This window comes from Fulmarus glacialis, unplaced genomic scaffold (assembly GCF_000690835.1).
Source record: "Fulmarus glacialis isolate BGI_N327 unplaced genomic scaffold, ASM69083v1 scaffold45342, whole genome shotgun sequence".
Lineage (NCBI taxonomy): Eukaryota > Metazoa > Chordata > Aves > Procellariiformes > Procellariidae > Fulmarus > Fulmarus glacialis.
In genome coordinates, this window is record NW_009200644.1 from 74,085 (window position 1) to 89,373 (window position 15,289).

The following is a 15,289-nucleotide window of genomic DNA, read 5'->3' on the forward strand; positions in this document are numbered from 1 at the left end:
TGTATCTCAAGGAATAAACAATATGCCCAACATCTTTTTCCTTTCAGCACTTTACAGATCTTAATCCTATTTGTAGGTTAAAACAATCCTACTGAGGCTTGAAAAGCTTTACTGTAGCGGTGTAAAAGATAAAACAGATGGACAACAGGCTAACAACGTCTGTACTTCAAAGGACTAAAATCTGTTGAAGACACCTCTTACATTTTATGATGGAGCGAGCAAACCATTAACTGTTCAAATATTAAAAAGATATATAACATGTACCAAATATGATTTGTCTAGGCATGAAACAATTAACCAATTATAGAAAAGACCAACCTCATAACTTTCCAATTGCATACACAGAAGTGATTACATGTAAAAAGGAAAGCCATAGCGCAGTTTCTTGGACTTCTAGTAACGGAACAGGTAGATCCTAGTTGTTTGATCACTAACCCATACTGCTATGCTTATTTTCTATCATGTTGATATGAATAATGTTTATTCTGAATAAAGAAGCCGCACTCACCAAGTGTCAGTCCAAACTGCAGGGCTGGACAAAGCAAAGTTCTGGACCCAAGGAGATCAGATTAGAAACAGCTTTAGAAATAATCAATCGCAGCTAGAGGAAAGAGGAAAGGGGTGAACCACAGAAACAGTTTAGGGTACCCAGCATGCCCTAAATACAAATGATTTCAAGCACATCAATAGCTAAGAGGTTCTTAACAGTGCTTACATGTGATTTATAAACAGCGCAGAATAGTCGTTCCATAAAATATTAAAGAAAAAAGTTGTAAAAACAAACAAACAAAATCTATACATACAAACTCTCAAAATTCAAAAGAAAAAAGTGCAAGTCCAAGGTCTTTAAAAAGATTTAGGCCTTCTGAAAACTTAAATAGATTTCCCTTTAGCATTTGGTATATCAGCAATTCCAACAAGACTAGAAAACCAAATAGCAAAACAACATAATACATGTCCACTACCACAGATCATTTATTTATACACTAAGTTAAAAAATACGAATATTTTATTACAAAAAGTTTATCAAACAACTGTATACATACAGTTCATATTGTTAAAAGCCAACATGTCAATTGATACTTTATGTACATTTGATTAATAATGTCATACAATTGTAGAAAAGCATCACTCAGCAGAAACTGATTTGGCATTTGGAAAGTAGTTACCACCCTGCACTAGAAGAGACAATTAATATAGGAATAAAACATTTATATGTTACAATAAAAATACTTATTTGCTGTGATCATTTAAAGCAAATGGATGCTTTCTTTCTCCAAAAAGAATCATAAGTGGAGATTAAAGTGCACATAACCAACGCATTAATAATTCTTCAGCAATCCCATCTATCATTCTAGATGCTCCAAGCATATCACAGTAACATCAAGGATTTAGGACTTTTCTCCGTGGCTTAAACAGTAAGATTTAAGAGAAATTAAGCTTTCTAAGCTGCATGAAATAATTCTGGTGTACAATAAGATGAAGTAGGGTGCAGAAATTTGGAAAATAGTGTTTGGTGAAAAAGTCAGTGTAAATTTTCCCAGATCAGATTTCTGGGGAAATATTTTCCTTTTGAAAAAAAGATTCATAGTATTTCATACAACTGTGGACCAAACAAGCAGAGCATGCAACAGTATTTACATAACCATTCCCGCAGTCGTTCTTTGTGGGCTACGTATAACACAGGTTGGAGCAACACTGTCTACTTTATGCATAAGTTTTGCTGGCAATCTGGGGAAGAAGAAAAAAAAATCACCAACGATTTGTTTACTATAGAGTAGGGTCCTAAACTAAAAAAGTGCTCCTCAAAAAATGTAGCTCAAATATTGGCTTTGTCTCATTACAAGCAATATAGTAAACCTTACAAAATATAACACAGTCAGTACTAGCAGAGCTGTCAAGGGCAATAATTTTAATAAATCGGTCCACTTTGCATAAAAGAATGCTTATGCATGTTACAATCTATTCAAAAGCAACAACTGAACAGGCTAAATTTACATCCACAAGAGAAGCATGACATGTTCACTGAAAACAAAGTGAGTTGCTGGTAATTATGGTTATCATTTTTATCACACCAACTGGTCACCAATGAAAAAAAAAAAAAATATTTTTTTTTTTTCTTTTTTTTCCCCCATTTTACCAATATGAGAAGTTCTGAGCCATTATACTTGAAGAGCATACTTCATATCTCAGGCACTGGACCCAGCTTAGAGGTAAAATGTCTGTCAACATGATTTAACGTCCTCAGGTTTCTGAAGGCCATCCACATGAAGTTTACATACAGCACTACAAATACACATCAGATACTGCTGTAAATTTATAAGGAATACAAAACACTATTAAATACAACTTTCACCCCATGGCACATCAAGCATGGCAATACCACTTGTTTCCTATCTGGTTAGCAACGGTCAGTTGTGGTTATGCTTTATTGAATATTTTCCTTTCTGTAGCTGAGAAATATACAGCTTGGACTTGCTTCCATCTGGTCTTTTAAACCAAACTTCATCATGGTTAATTGTTGTAATGATGGCACTACAGAAAATGAGGGAAGAAGGGTCAGGGTAAGAAAAACAAGAGTTTAGAAACCTTATAAGCTAATAAATAACCTCAAAACTGCAGCTGTATTTCCGTACAGTAAATGAAAATATGCATTTGTTGTAAATGCTTGGCCCAAAAGACACTGGCTCCATTGTAAGGATAGTTTTAACAGAATTCTTTGGTAACTGCATGTGTTTTTAGTGAAGGTAGTTAATTTTTCAGCCATCTATCTATTTTCCTCTCCCACGAGAAAACCCTCAACATGTACAAATGTTTTAATTGTTTAAAAGAACAACAATCACTCACAGAAAACACAACAATAGACTACCCATGGTAAAAAACAGATCTGTTAGCAAACATACCCAGAAATTACTTTGAATACAAAGTATTTGGAAAAAACTTTGAAAAAAGATTGAAGCCCAAGATTTAAAGCAGAAAAAGTATTCAACTGTTAGTCATTATACCAAGACCATAGGAAATAAAGTCAAAGCCTGATTTACTGAATCATTCTTACATGAATCCTTCTGGTAAACCTTAACACAACTAGTGAACACATAAAAAATTTTTTTTCAAGTAGAATTGATGACATAAAAAGGCTCAAAACCAGAGATTAAAACAGTTAATGGAAAAAAGATCTATCACATACTCAGTGTGACAAAACTCCCTCCAGGAAACTCTTCAGCCTTAAAAGTTGCTGAAATCTTGAAAGGCTGGGAAAGTTCTACTGTATGCTTGCCCTGTTAAGCATCAGCTTTTGTCAGACACTGGATACCAAGATCTTTTTTGGCCCAGTATAACTGCTATGTTCTGCTAAACTAATTCAGAATTTTTTAAATTTCAGAAAGAATAAATAGTTTACTAAAATACCTTCCTGCTTCAGCCCTGAACACCAAAATCACCAAAATCTGTACCCCTTCACTATACACAGGGAAGAAAAGAAACAGCCACTTTTACAGTAAATTGCTGGTATATGAAGTTAAAGTTCATTTTCCTGGGTAGCTGTGCATATTTAATCAACACTGCGCTTCAACTGATTTGCCCCATTCAGTAAAATGTAAGATATAAATTTAATTTTAAACATTGTTCTAAATATACCCAAATTTTTAGAATTTACAAGTATTATCCATACAGAGAAAATACATTTAGACATCTTAAACATTCAACCAAATTAGCACTGTAATATTTAGACCGTTTCCAGGTAGAACCTTTGTTAAGAGAAGGAAATACCACAAAAAAAGTTCCAACTCTTTTCTTTCAGAGTGTTAATCAACTGAAAACAAAGCTTATCTTTAATGGTGTAAAGTGTTTTTCCATAATTAAGTATTTTTGGGTGGGCCAACAGATCAAATTCTCACAGCAACAAAATCCCAAGATACTCAAAAAAAATTTAGTCAAAGGCTATTCAGAAACTAGTAAGAGGTTAAATTGTTAGTGAGATCCTAACTTGACAAACATCTCATTACCTTTAGTAAAGTCCAACCTTTACTAGCCTCTCTCAGAAGTCCAGTGCTCAACTTTCTTTGACAATGCCTGTCTTCTAAGGTGAACTAATAAATGTTACTGAGGTGGCAGTATTTCCAAATAAGCCTTATTCTTCAACACCATCATCCTATTTATTGGTTAACATGAATGTACAGAACTGCATAAACTGAGCAACCTTTACCTTGTAGGACATTCGTCTTTTTTATCAATGCATATCGTCTGTCCACGACCATACCACTCTCCATCATAATAAAGTCTTCCTTCTTCAGATCTAGCACTATGTAGATGCTTTTCTAATTTGACAGGTGCTGAAATGATCAATAGAAGTCATTTAATACTGACTTGGCAGAAGTCAGTTAGATGTTTAAATACACATTCATCAAGTTATTTACATAGAATTCACATTTTTTCCATTCTCAAAAGTAGCCTCTCTCTTAATAGTTGCAAGAATGCAAGAAAATTGGAAACAAGATACCTTTTTATTTCCAGTCAGGTAAATTAAAAGTTATATTTCCATTTTCAGATAGAAGCTATCTATCCCACAACCTTCATATCTGTGATACGAATTTTCACAAATCAAGTAATGCAATATAGAGAAGACTTCATATGGCAGAACCTGAAACCTCTTCATCAGCACATTACCACAATGTGCAAGTAGTAATGTTGCTAAAGGAATACATCACCTGCTTGCCTCCTCTCCCTTCTTCTCCTTACTCACCACCTCCAAGTATTTGATTTTACCTAGCATTAATGTGCTTCTCACCTCAGTGCCAAATATCAGTTGCCACTCCTTTCCCATAGCTCTACTTTTTCAGGGTTGTAGCTTGCAGTGAATGTGAGCATCCTTTAGAATTCACCCCTAAAGTCCAGATGCCCTCAGTTTCCTGCCTCATCTTGTGTAAACACTGGCATAGTTTGCTAATATTAATTGGTGTAACCCACTTCTAGAAGTCTAGATTTTTATTGATAATTTTTTTAAATTCAGGTGTCAATACAATCATCAGCAATCGAGCTACAAGTATAAGCACCTGAGAGAAGGGAAAGACAAAAGCCACATCTTCCAGCTACCTCATCCCACCCTCCATGGCTAAAATAAATGGCATCCACCAGGGCTAAAATAAATATGATCTGCAGTTTGCATCATTGCACACAGCAAGTTCTGTCTTGTGAAACCAGACAATGTTTACTTACGTTCTGGCTTTACTCTGTGTGGCCCCAGTGTAGCCATTGCCTTGAAACACAAAAGAAAATGAAGTTAGTCAGCAAGCATAGTCTTTTTTTCTCTACTGCCAGCTTTAATTGCGAATTTAAATGCAGTGTAGCTCAGGATACTTGCTTTTACATGCAAAAACCACAATCAGAACAAATCTAAAATAAAAGTGTGTTCAATGGTGACTCGGTAACTAAATAAAAGAGCATTTTGAGGGTGAAAAAAAAAAAACCACCTTCTTTAGTAAGTTTTTGATTTCAAATAACTCAGGAGGTTTTCTAAATTAAACCTTCAAAATTCCCGTTACGTAATTCTGTCAAGAAAATACAAAAGGACATTAACTCATTCTGAAAAACAAAATGCTATATGAACAACCTACTCTCTTAATTTATACATTATACTCATAAGCTCACAAATTTTCTCTCATGCAAACTCTAGATCACACGTGGTATTAATGTAGGTTTAAAAAAAACCTCTGAGAGTTTTTTGGTGTTGTTTGTTTGCTTTTTGGTTTTTTTTAAATTACTTCCAGAAAAGGCAAAGTCCCCAGTAGACTCTGGTTTTGTTGCTATTGTTTAAAATTGTATTACACTACAGGAAAGAAACTGAGGGAAAGTTATTTTGTGTCTGTTCCTCCGATGTGATAGGAAGAGAAAAGTCAGACAAGTTTTCACACAGACATCACATTCTAGTTCTTGTTTAGGAAATATGTACAAGTATAAAGCAGGATGGAAACTGTCTCAAAGCCATTTCCCACCAAGTTTTTGAATTCACATAAGTAGTTTGTTATTCCACAAGCTGGGAAGCACTAGGGTACCAGGACAAATTTTCTGACTGCAGGTGCAAGGCAAGGATAGTGTTTCATTACAGCAAGTTACTTTAACGATATGACAAAGATCTGAAAAAGGAACTCTGCACTTAAAAGCTGGATTTATTTTTTCAAATACATCAACTGGTGAAACAAACTTCTCTTCCTGTAAACCCTGATTCTCTTATAATCTGGGAAAAACACAGAGTTTCACTTTATTTAAAAAAAAGGTATAAGGAGAGGTCAAAGCATAAAAATATTCATAAAATAAACTATTTACTACGTGAAAACATACTGTATGATGTATATTTTAAAAATCTTAATTTAAAGCAAAATCCTATCAAACTACTCTATCATACTTTCTACCCAATTATGCTAGACTATGAGACAACAGATCCTCTTGACACAGGCTTTAGGCTCACTTTATCATGGAAAATTACAGAATAGCCGTTTAAGAGATAATCTCTTCCACCACTCTATTGGATTCCTCTGCACGATTTGGGTAGAATCAGAAAAAGTAGCAGTAACATAGCTTGAACTGGCATGATCACCTGACTACTGAAGAAACCAAAATACATTTAAAGTTTTGATCATGTAAGAAACACATTTACGTATTTTTAAGAGGCAAAAGGACTAGACAAGAACCCAAACAAAACCCACAGCCACTGGCATTCATCCTTTCATCTTACCTTCCTTATTGTTGTCCAGTCTTCAAGTATATCAAGGTCTTGTAACATATAAACTATATAGGGGCGTGGAAAAGTTAGGGAAAACTCTTTTAAAAGCAATAATAAAAATACTCTAATGTTTGCAGAAAGATATTAATAGCTCTGTTCTGCCAATCTTTTACACAAAGAATACCTACGTGAAGTGAAAGCTCAGCAAAAATAAATGCATCTTTGAATTATGCAACCTAGAAATACACTTTAAAAATTATTAAGAGATAAGTAATAGTATGTAGATACTCAGACTACTGGAGTTCAACATGAAGATAAGATAAACAACTATAATACAACCATTCCATCCCTAAAATTTCCAAAAATCATTCTATTTGCATACCACAAATTACAATTAAAATTCACTGCAATTTCAATATACCACTGCAAATCAGCATCTACGCTAGTATCAACTTTAATAACATCATTATTTTTACAGTATTCTGCATCATATTTCTTTGAGAGAAAAGTGTAGACAGCACCACATCTCTGAATATCAAATATCCAAAAAACAGGAAGTAGAAAGGTAAAGCCCCTTCCTTGAACTACCAACTGTAAAGTAAAAACTGTGTTGTTCTAATACACATGAACTTTGAAACAAAACTCCACATAGCACAGCTATTGCATTACAACAATCTTCAGTTTTTACTTTGTTTTTCCCCACTTCATCTCTGAAAAACAAGTTTAGAAAAAGGTGCTATGAATGTTTAAAAACTAAATCTCCTAAAATGGAATATGATAGCTTTAATTTACATTCCATTTGAAATTTTAAGAATCTTTAGCCATTTTCAAATTTGTTTTCCTCTAAATAACGAAGAATTACAAATCAAAATCCATGTAAAATTTCTAGGTATTTGCTTTACACAGATCTGTACAAACTGACAAGTTCACAACTATTTTAAAATCATAAGCAAAAAGAGCAAATTAATTTACTTCACAACTGAAAACATTTTCAGCCTTATGAATTGCCTGAAATTGCTGGGGTTTTAGACCTAATACTATGTTAGTATTTTCCTTTTGGAATGTATTCTAAAATGGCAAGGTAGCTCAATTCACAGAATCTGATGCTGTTTATGCGGACATCCTGAAGACAAGGATGACTGAGAGCTAAAGAAAATACACTTTCAGATAGCCTGGCACTGAAATTGCTAAAAGGAGTTAAGAAACTAATGAAGCCACTTGTACCTGCATTGATTAATACCACTTGGTTTTTAAGCACTAGTTAAAAAACACCTCTACTAAACTGAATTTATGACACATCCTAATGGAAGAACAGTCGTTATTAGGACAAATCATCCACCTGGGATGTGTTCCAGTAAATCAACCATCCTGAAGGAGGATGTCCCAATGATGACAGTTTTTTCAGAAACTTCTTCCTTCCCACCTTCTCCTAATGTTACAAAACCTTGTGAAGGTAGCAGGATTTTTTGCAGCAACTTAGCAATAAAAAATGGCTTTTATACCATATAATGTCAATACTTAGAAGTCAGTCTCTTTTAGGTAGTCTCCATGATTCTGGCAATTTCTAAGCCATCTCATCTCTATCCTATAAAAATGCTAGGCTAGGGGTAGGAGTAGAGAAAACACTCTGTTTGCAAAGGCATCTCCTTCTTTCTCTAGAGAAAGATGATACCATCTTTTAGGTGTTACACCTTAAAAAGTTTCAGCTGCACTGCATGCTTGTCAACAGCCATGAAGAAGTCATCAATGCAAAATTCTTAAATATTATACTCACTCTACAGGAACCCCAAACCCACAAACACCCTCCCCCAACCCTCTCAACTCTTGGAATTTTAAACTTTTAATCAAAGAGGGTTCTAAAGTCTATGGAATTGTTAAGAAGTAACAAATTGAGGTAAAGATGTCCCAGTATGAGAAGCAAAGCTATACAGGAGAAGTTACACAAGTCAAGTTATATTTTACAAACATAATGTCTAACTTTTTCCTGCTTTTGCTTTGTAGCTCTATTTTTTGAAGAGTTAGAAAAATCAACTTTTAGAAATATTCTCTATATGAAACTAGTAGTTAGATAAGAGAATCTTAATTTCAGTTTTCATAATGGGATGTGTCAACATGGTTTCTCTAATCTGAATTAGAATAACATCTGCCATGCAAAAATCAATTCTGAGAATGCGTTATCACTTCAACTTGTTATTAATGACATATGTAATAAGACTAGCTATAAAACAGTAAACACTACTAGAAAAAATAATTATTTCAGTAAAAGGATATCTGATACAACAACAGGTTTCTTCTTATCTGGACTAAATGGATCCTTCCTTTTCTTCCTAGACTGTAGCTCATCATTCCATAATTCTGAAAAGACATGATAAGAACATGCTATGAATCAGAAACATTTACATGCTTAGCTCTTTTTACAGCAGAAAACATTGTCCAAAAATGAAAAATAATACATTTTCTGGTGAGATGTTGTTTCTGAACAGAATGAAGATGTTACATGATTATGTAGTCATAGATTAATACTCTCAAACACACAAGGGATGCTGACAATTACTAGACCAAAGTTTGTTTTAAGCTTAAATTCAACCCACCACCTAAAGTTTACAGCTGGATAGCATTCTACTGGATAACCTGAAACTCACCAGACCTACTATGTGTACAGTCAACTAATGAGTAGCTACCAGAAGATTGAAAAAAACCCAAACAACAACAAAAAAACAACACCAAACAAACTAACAAAACCCCAACAACTTTGAATTTCCATCCACCTGAGGTAATGTCAATGCTATGCCTGTCTTCTTCAAGTCTTCTAATCTTCTCTTCTAGTTCACTTTGTACAGTATCATACAACAGAAGCTTTTCACTCTAAAAAAGGCAAGAAATTACACATTTTTACATGACTATGTTCTATTATCTAAATACATATGACAACAATTTAAAGCCTCAGTGGAAGGAAGGTAAGAGTAGCTTTAGGTGAAAATTTTTCAGAAGGCACAAAGCATATGACATTTCCCTCTATCCACTTTCCTAGTGTGAAATGCTAGCTCCTTAAAGACAGCACGCTTACTTGGCATAAGTGTAAATATAGTTATCAAATATCAGTACCAAGAATAACTAAGTATGTAAAAGCATGCAGCTAGATCTCCAGAATAACTGTTTGTATTTTGACACAAATACAGTATTTTCCTTCTGGATAGCAAAGATTTATTCACAATGAGTAACTGTAAAGTAGTGACCTCTATGCCATATTTCATTACAAATCAGAAAAGTTAATGTTTTCGTGGAAACCTTTTTATTAAGCTGCCTCCAATATTGATAAACCTGCAGTCATTTATAGAGAATTATCATCTATTACCACAGTATTTATAATTGTCTATTTTCATAGATCTGAAAAATACCTTCCCACAGAAGAATTTATTGAGCACATAAAATAACCTAGATAGTTGTGAAAGCAAAATTGTCTACCTTAAAGCTGTGAGAAACACTTCTAAAGCACTGCTTTAGATAAGTTAGCTAATTCGTCCTTTTAAAAGGCAATTTCTGATCCAAATAGATTAACATAATGCCTTCAATGTCTCATTAGCACTTTTTATATACAAAGACAAACAAAACCACACTCTGATGTGAACTTTCTACAGCGTTTTGTGCAGTCTACACTCTCTTCCATCTCTTAAGTGTTTCGAGAAAATCAACTTTGTAGTAAACTGCTCTCAATTATAGTCCACTGCACAGGACTGATACCAAAATTACACAGTATCTATATAGATCAGTTACCCTTCTGAAGGCAGCATCGAAAAACACTAAACTCTCTAAACCAGTAACTTGGAATTAAGCTGAGTTCCAAGCCTCAAGGAAATAAATTTACTGTTCTTTCATAAGCTTGCACATTTCCTAAAACACAAGTAGGAAGTACAGTTGATTGTTACATTTTAAAGTTCATTTTCACTGAGCAACATCTTTAACAACTCTGGAAAACAGAGAGCTTGGACTTACTCATTGAAAAACCAACTTAAGCAGCACAAGTCACTGCATCTAGCTATTTGCTACCATGTCTCTGCCAGAAGCTGCAGTTCCTAGAGCCAAGTCAGCAGATGTCTGCACCTCAACTGCTCCTGCCCATAGCACAGCATACTAACAGAAACTTAACCTTTACCAATGTTCAAGCTAGTACGCTGGAGTGAAGCAAAACAGTTGACGAATAGACAAAACCAAAGAACCCTGTTCTACTAAATGGCTGTCATGTTTACCATTCCCTTCAAGTTACAAAGTATTTAAATTCCAAAGACCTCCTTTCATATATTTTTCAACCCTTAATTATAAAAAAAATTTCCCTGTGGAATTGAAAAGGCAGAAGCCTCTTACATATACCTGAAATGCTAAATGAGTGTTATCTGTTCTGAGACCATTTTAAAATTCCATTTTAAAATGAAATAGTGTTTGTGTTTAGACATCTGTTTTGCTTCAAGCACTTGGTGACTAGCTGTCCAAGTCATCTTAAAAAGACATCATTATTATTATTATTGTTGTTGTTGTTGTTAGCAAAATGTAAGGTGCTTTTTGCTAAAATTATGTCAGATATTTTAGTTACTGTTCTTGGTAATCTTTTTTATAACAAAGGTTAAAAAAATTATGTGAGAATCTATTAATAAGTACCTGTTAATGAAAAATAAGAAAACTTAGCTATACTTATATGCAAAGCCAAATTAATATAAAAGCTAATTTTTATATGCTTTGAATAACCTCTTACATGGGATTAAATATCACAAGGCAATTGCATTCAAATAGCAAATAACAATAATAATAAAAACATGCACTGAATTTGGAAAGCACGACACAGTAAAGTTAGATGAGATTAGCTATCGATGTAAAATAGCTGGCACAACCTCACAGTGCTGTCGAGACGCTTGAATTTCACATTCATACTTGTTCTTCACAGATTCCAGACAAAGCTCTCTATAGATACCTGTAATCAGGCAAATTACAGCAGTATTACTTTCTTTAGCTAATACCTGATTTCAGAATTCTCTTTTAAGACTGCCTGCAAGTCCCATAACATGTACATACTGAAAAATACAGATATATTATATTAGGCACTTACAGTGGCTAGCTGCTTTACAAAGTAAAAATAAGAACAAGTAATCCCTTAATTCTGAAGATCTGAGGAAAAATAAATGCTATTGGAACTTTTTCCCCTATCAGTCAACAAATTACACCAGCGGTCAGGCTAACTTTACAAAATAGGTCTATTTCATATTTCTGATCAAAATATCCTGGATATTCTCAGTTTGCAAATCATGAAGTACTAAATGGCCTCTTCTGTTTTCTAATTAGCGTTTTAAATAATGTTTTGGGGGTTTTAAATAGCTAGAAAACTGAATGAAAGAACAGACTTTTACAAATTAATATTTGGAATAAGGCTTACTTTATAATGCATGACCTTAATAAATCACATCAATTAACATGACTGTTCCATTCTTAGAAATAGCCACCTTATGATACAAAAGATACTGCTTCTGAGTATTAGGAGCATTTCTTACACATTTCTGAAAATGTGTCTACTAAACAGACAGCTGAAAAAATCTGAAAGGTATCTGAAATGTAATATCTGGCAAGTATAAATAGAACTTGATTTAGTACATTCAATGCATTCAACACAAAATACTTAAATTGTTCCAGATTCCATCTTGAGGAGTTAAGTTTGCACACACGCTGGTGCTGTCTAGCAACTGAAGAACTCCCAAAAACAACTTCCCTCAGAATTCAGTTGACTATAAATTAATACAGTACAAGAGGAACAATTGTATCTGGCAATTCCTGTGAAAAACAAACCGCAAAGTATTAATGTCAATCATCTTTCCGCTGTGATGTCACTTTTGATCTAGAATTCAAAATGTTCTTTTCTTACATCAGTATGTTATGCTGGCTTTTTTTTTTTTTTTTTATATTTATGGCTGACTGGCATATCTAGGTCTACCAATTTATAATCACTGCTTATTTGCCTGAAATCAAGCAGTATAGGAATGAATACTTCTAGAAAAAACAATTGTATTCCTGACTTGCTGAAATAGTCAAGATCCACATTTTGTGTGAATAGTGTGCAGTGCCTTAGAGAGCAGAGGAACACAAGTTTCTTTTCTACCACAGATTCAACTATATCCATAATTTAGCTAAACATAGTTTAGCTTTTTTTTTTTCACCCTTTCTTCCCCTCTCTCAGGTAGAAGTAGGTCCTTAGGGGTTACCTGTTGGAGCTCAAGTCCTGCTCCTACCCACTTCTGTCAAGGCTCTCAAACAGTAAGACCAAATAAGCCTGTTCTGTAGTTTCTTGCTTTCTCTGGAATAATTTTATCAATCTCATTCAGTTGAGAAAAAAGGAAAAAAAAAAAAACCACCACAATCCTGATTTCTAGCCTCAACTTCAAGGAAACTTTGTAGTTTTTACCCTGGGCTCTTTTTACATTGGAACATGGATCTTCAGTGCTGCTGAAGACAAATCAGGAGAATCTGTAATATTCTGCCTATCCACACCCACCTACATGAAAGCCCTGACAGCCACATTTAAAACTGAAAATCAAAAGCCGGGATTAAGGTTGCTTTTATATCAAACCTTCTGCAAGTTCACCTCTGAACCTTCTGCAAAGCCCAAGTGGGCTACTTAAGAGTCATCAAGTAAATTTGGGTTAAGATCTTAAAACTCAGAAATTCTGGGTCACCAGCTGAGAAAAAGCATTACATTATGGAGAAGACCGGGAGGGAGATAAATGCAATAGACCAAAAGATTTCAAATTCTCTTCATAGCTTGAAGTCAAAAGTACCAATGAAGACATACTGAGTAGCACTGAAGTAGCACTCGTATTATGAAAAGTGTAAGCAGGCTTGCCATTTTCCAGTTCGTCTGCACTGTGCTTCTGCTGAATTTCTTAGAAAAGACATTGGCATAGCTTCTCTCGCTAGAGAGATCACGGCTGTCTGCCTTTTGGCTTTTGACAGCCTGTATTAGGTAACCCTTAGACAGCTGAATTACTCCTAAAGGAGTAATATATGATATGAAAACAATTTACAATAGGGAAGTACAGATCTTTGTCTTCCTGTAATACCACTGTTCCATATGACTATAGGTTTATATCCCAGAAGAAGATAAAAGTTCTTGCCTGCTTCTTCTATGAGCATAAAAGCCTACCTAAACATTAGTTTTAATAATTGAAATGCAGCTTAGATAAAAGCTGCTAAGGACAAGAGTTTTCCTCCTTCCCCAGACAGAACAGGAGGATGGGAGCAGAGGAGTAGAAGAGAAACAGATTAGAAGAGCAGGAAAAACATGGTCATCTCAGATGATCTGGCAAGCACTTCATGACATAGCACCTACTTATCTCTTCATTTCAACAGTGACCAGTGTGCAGACTTGATCCCAAATCTTCTCACTAGTAAGAATTATTACTGGTTTTAATTCAGTAATTTTGTGCTTACTACACAAAGACAGACAGCCATTAAATGAAACACAAAAAAGCTGTATTTTTAGGCAACTTGTGCAAAGAAGTAAGCAACCTATTCATTTTGACTTGAAAAATATTTTATATTTCAAACTATGCCACAGTATTTCTAACTTTAAAACACACTCTAACAATTCTTAAGAAAAAAGGAGATTGACCTTAAAATGCATAGCAAGTTTATACTGGTGAAACAGCAATACTCATTTTGCACGCCTACCTGCCACCTTGGTTCGGATTTGCATATTTTCTTGTAAAGCTGCCAATGGTTCTAAATATTCAGGTGCTTTTCCGGCTATGACCTCTTGTAGTTTTGCATCCACTTGGCTTAATCTTTCTTTGTAAAGTCTTAAAATAATAGAAATAAAAAAACATGTATTTTATTTAAAAACAAACACAAGTTAGAAGAAATATTTTTAGAACAACTATTCTGCATCTCTGTTAATGTTACAGAACACCCACTGAAGCAAAGTTAAGATTTGTTACCATCTGAATTTTCCAATACATATTTTCTTTTTCAACAATATTCCTCATGTCTATCAAGCCTTTCTGGAAAACACATGCAGACAATCAGAAGTGTAGAAAGTAAAGATAAAATGAAATAAATCTCCATCTCTAAGGAAGAAGAAAAAAATCACATGGCCGTTAATAGGATTAAGGTAGAGTAGGAGGTGAATCAACATGGAAGAGGACAGGAAAGGGTGCTACAATACATATGACCACTACGACTTACATCATGGGAGAGAAAGATAGACATTTTGTGGATAGAAACGCCCATTTGCTTTCGTGTTCACATATCTGCTCCCACCCTACCATAAACCAAGGAAAGAGAGAGGCAGGCTCTTATTGAAGCAACCCTCATTTCATCTCCTGTGAAAATCCACATATTGCATACTATCACAAATATCACAGGATAATTTGTAATGACATCTTTCACTCCTGCCAAAAGGAAGTGTATTTAAAATATTTTTATTTTACCTAAAATTCATTCCTTTTATAAATTCCTGCTATTTACTGGCAGACAATGAAGAAATCTGCTTACATTTTGAAGAATTTAATGTAGAATCATAGAATCATTAAGGTT

General features: G+C 34.3%; 1 protein-coding gene across 1 annotated transcript; it reads right to left on the reverse strand.

The window, feature by feature from the left end:
• Nucleotides 1-955: 955 nt before the first annotated feature.
• On the reverse strand, nt 956-14,553 carry BRMS1L (breast cancer metastasis-suppressor 1-like; the record flags this gene model as incomplete). Its single annotated transcript, XM_009573670.1, has 8 exons — nt 956-2,535; nt 4,205-4,331; nt 5,215-5,254; nt 6,731-6,795; nt 8,990-9,073; nt 9,487-9,583; nt 11,602-11,681; nt 14,426-14,553. Coding segments are annotated over 8 exons (745 nt in total), but the record flags the coding sequence as incomplete, so codon positions are not given.
• Between the last annotated feature and the right edge of the window lie 736 nt (nt 14,554-15,289).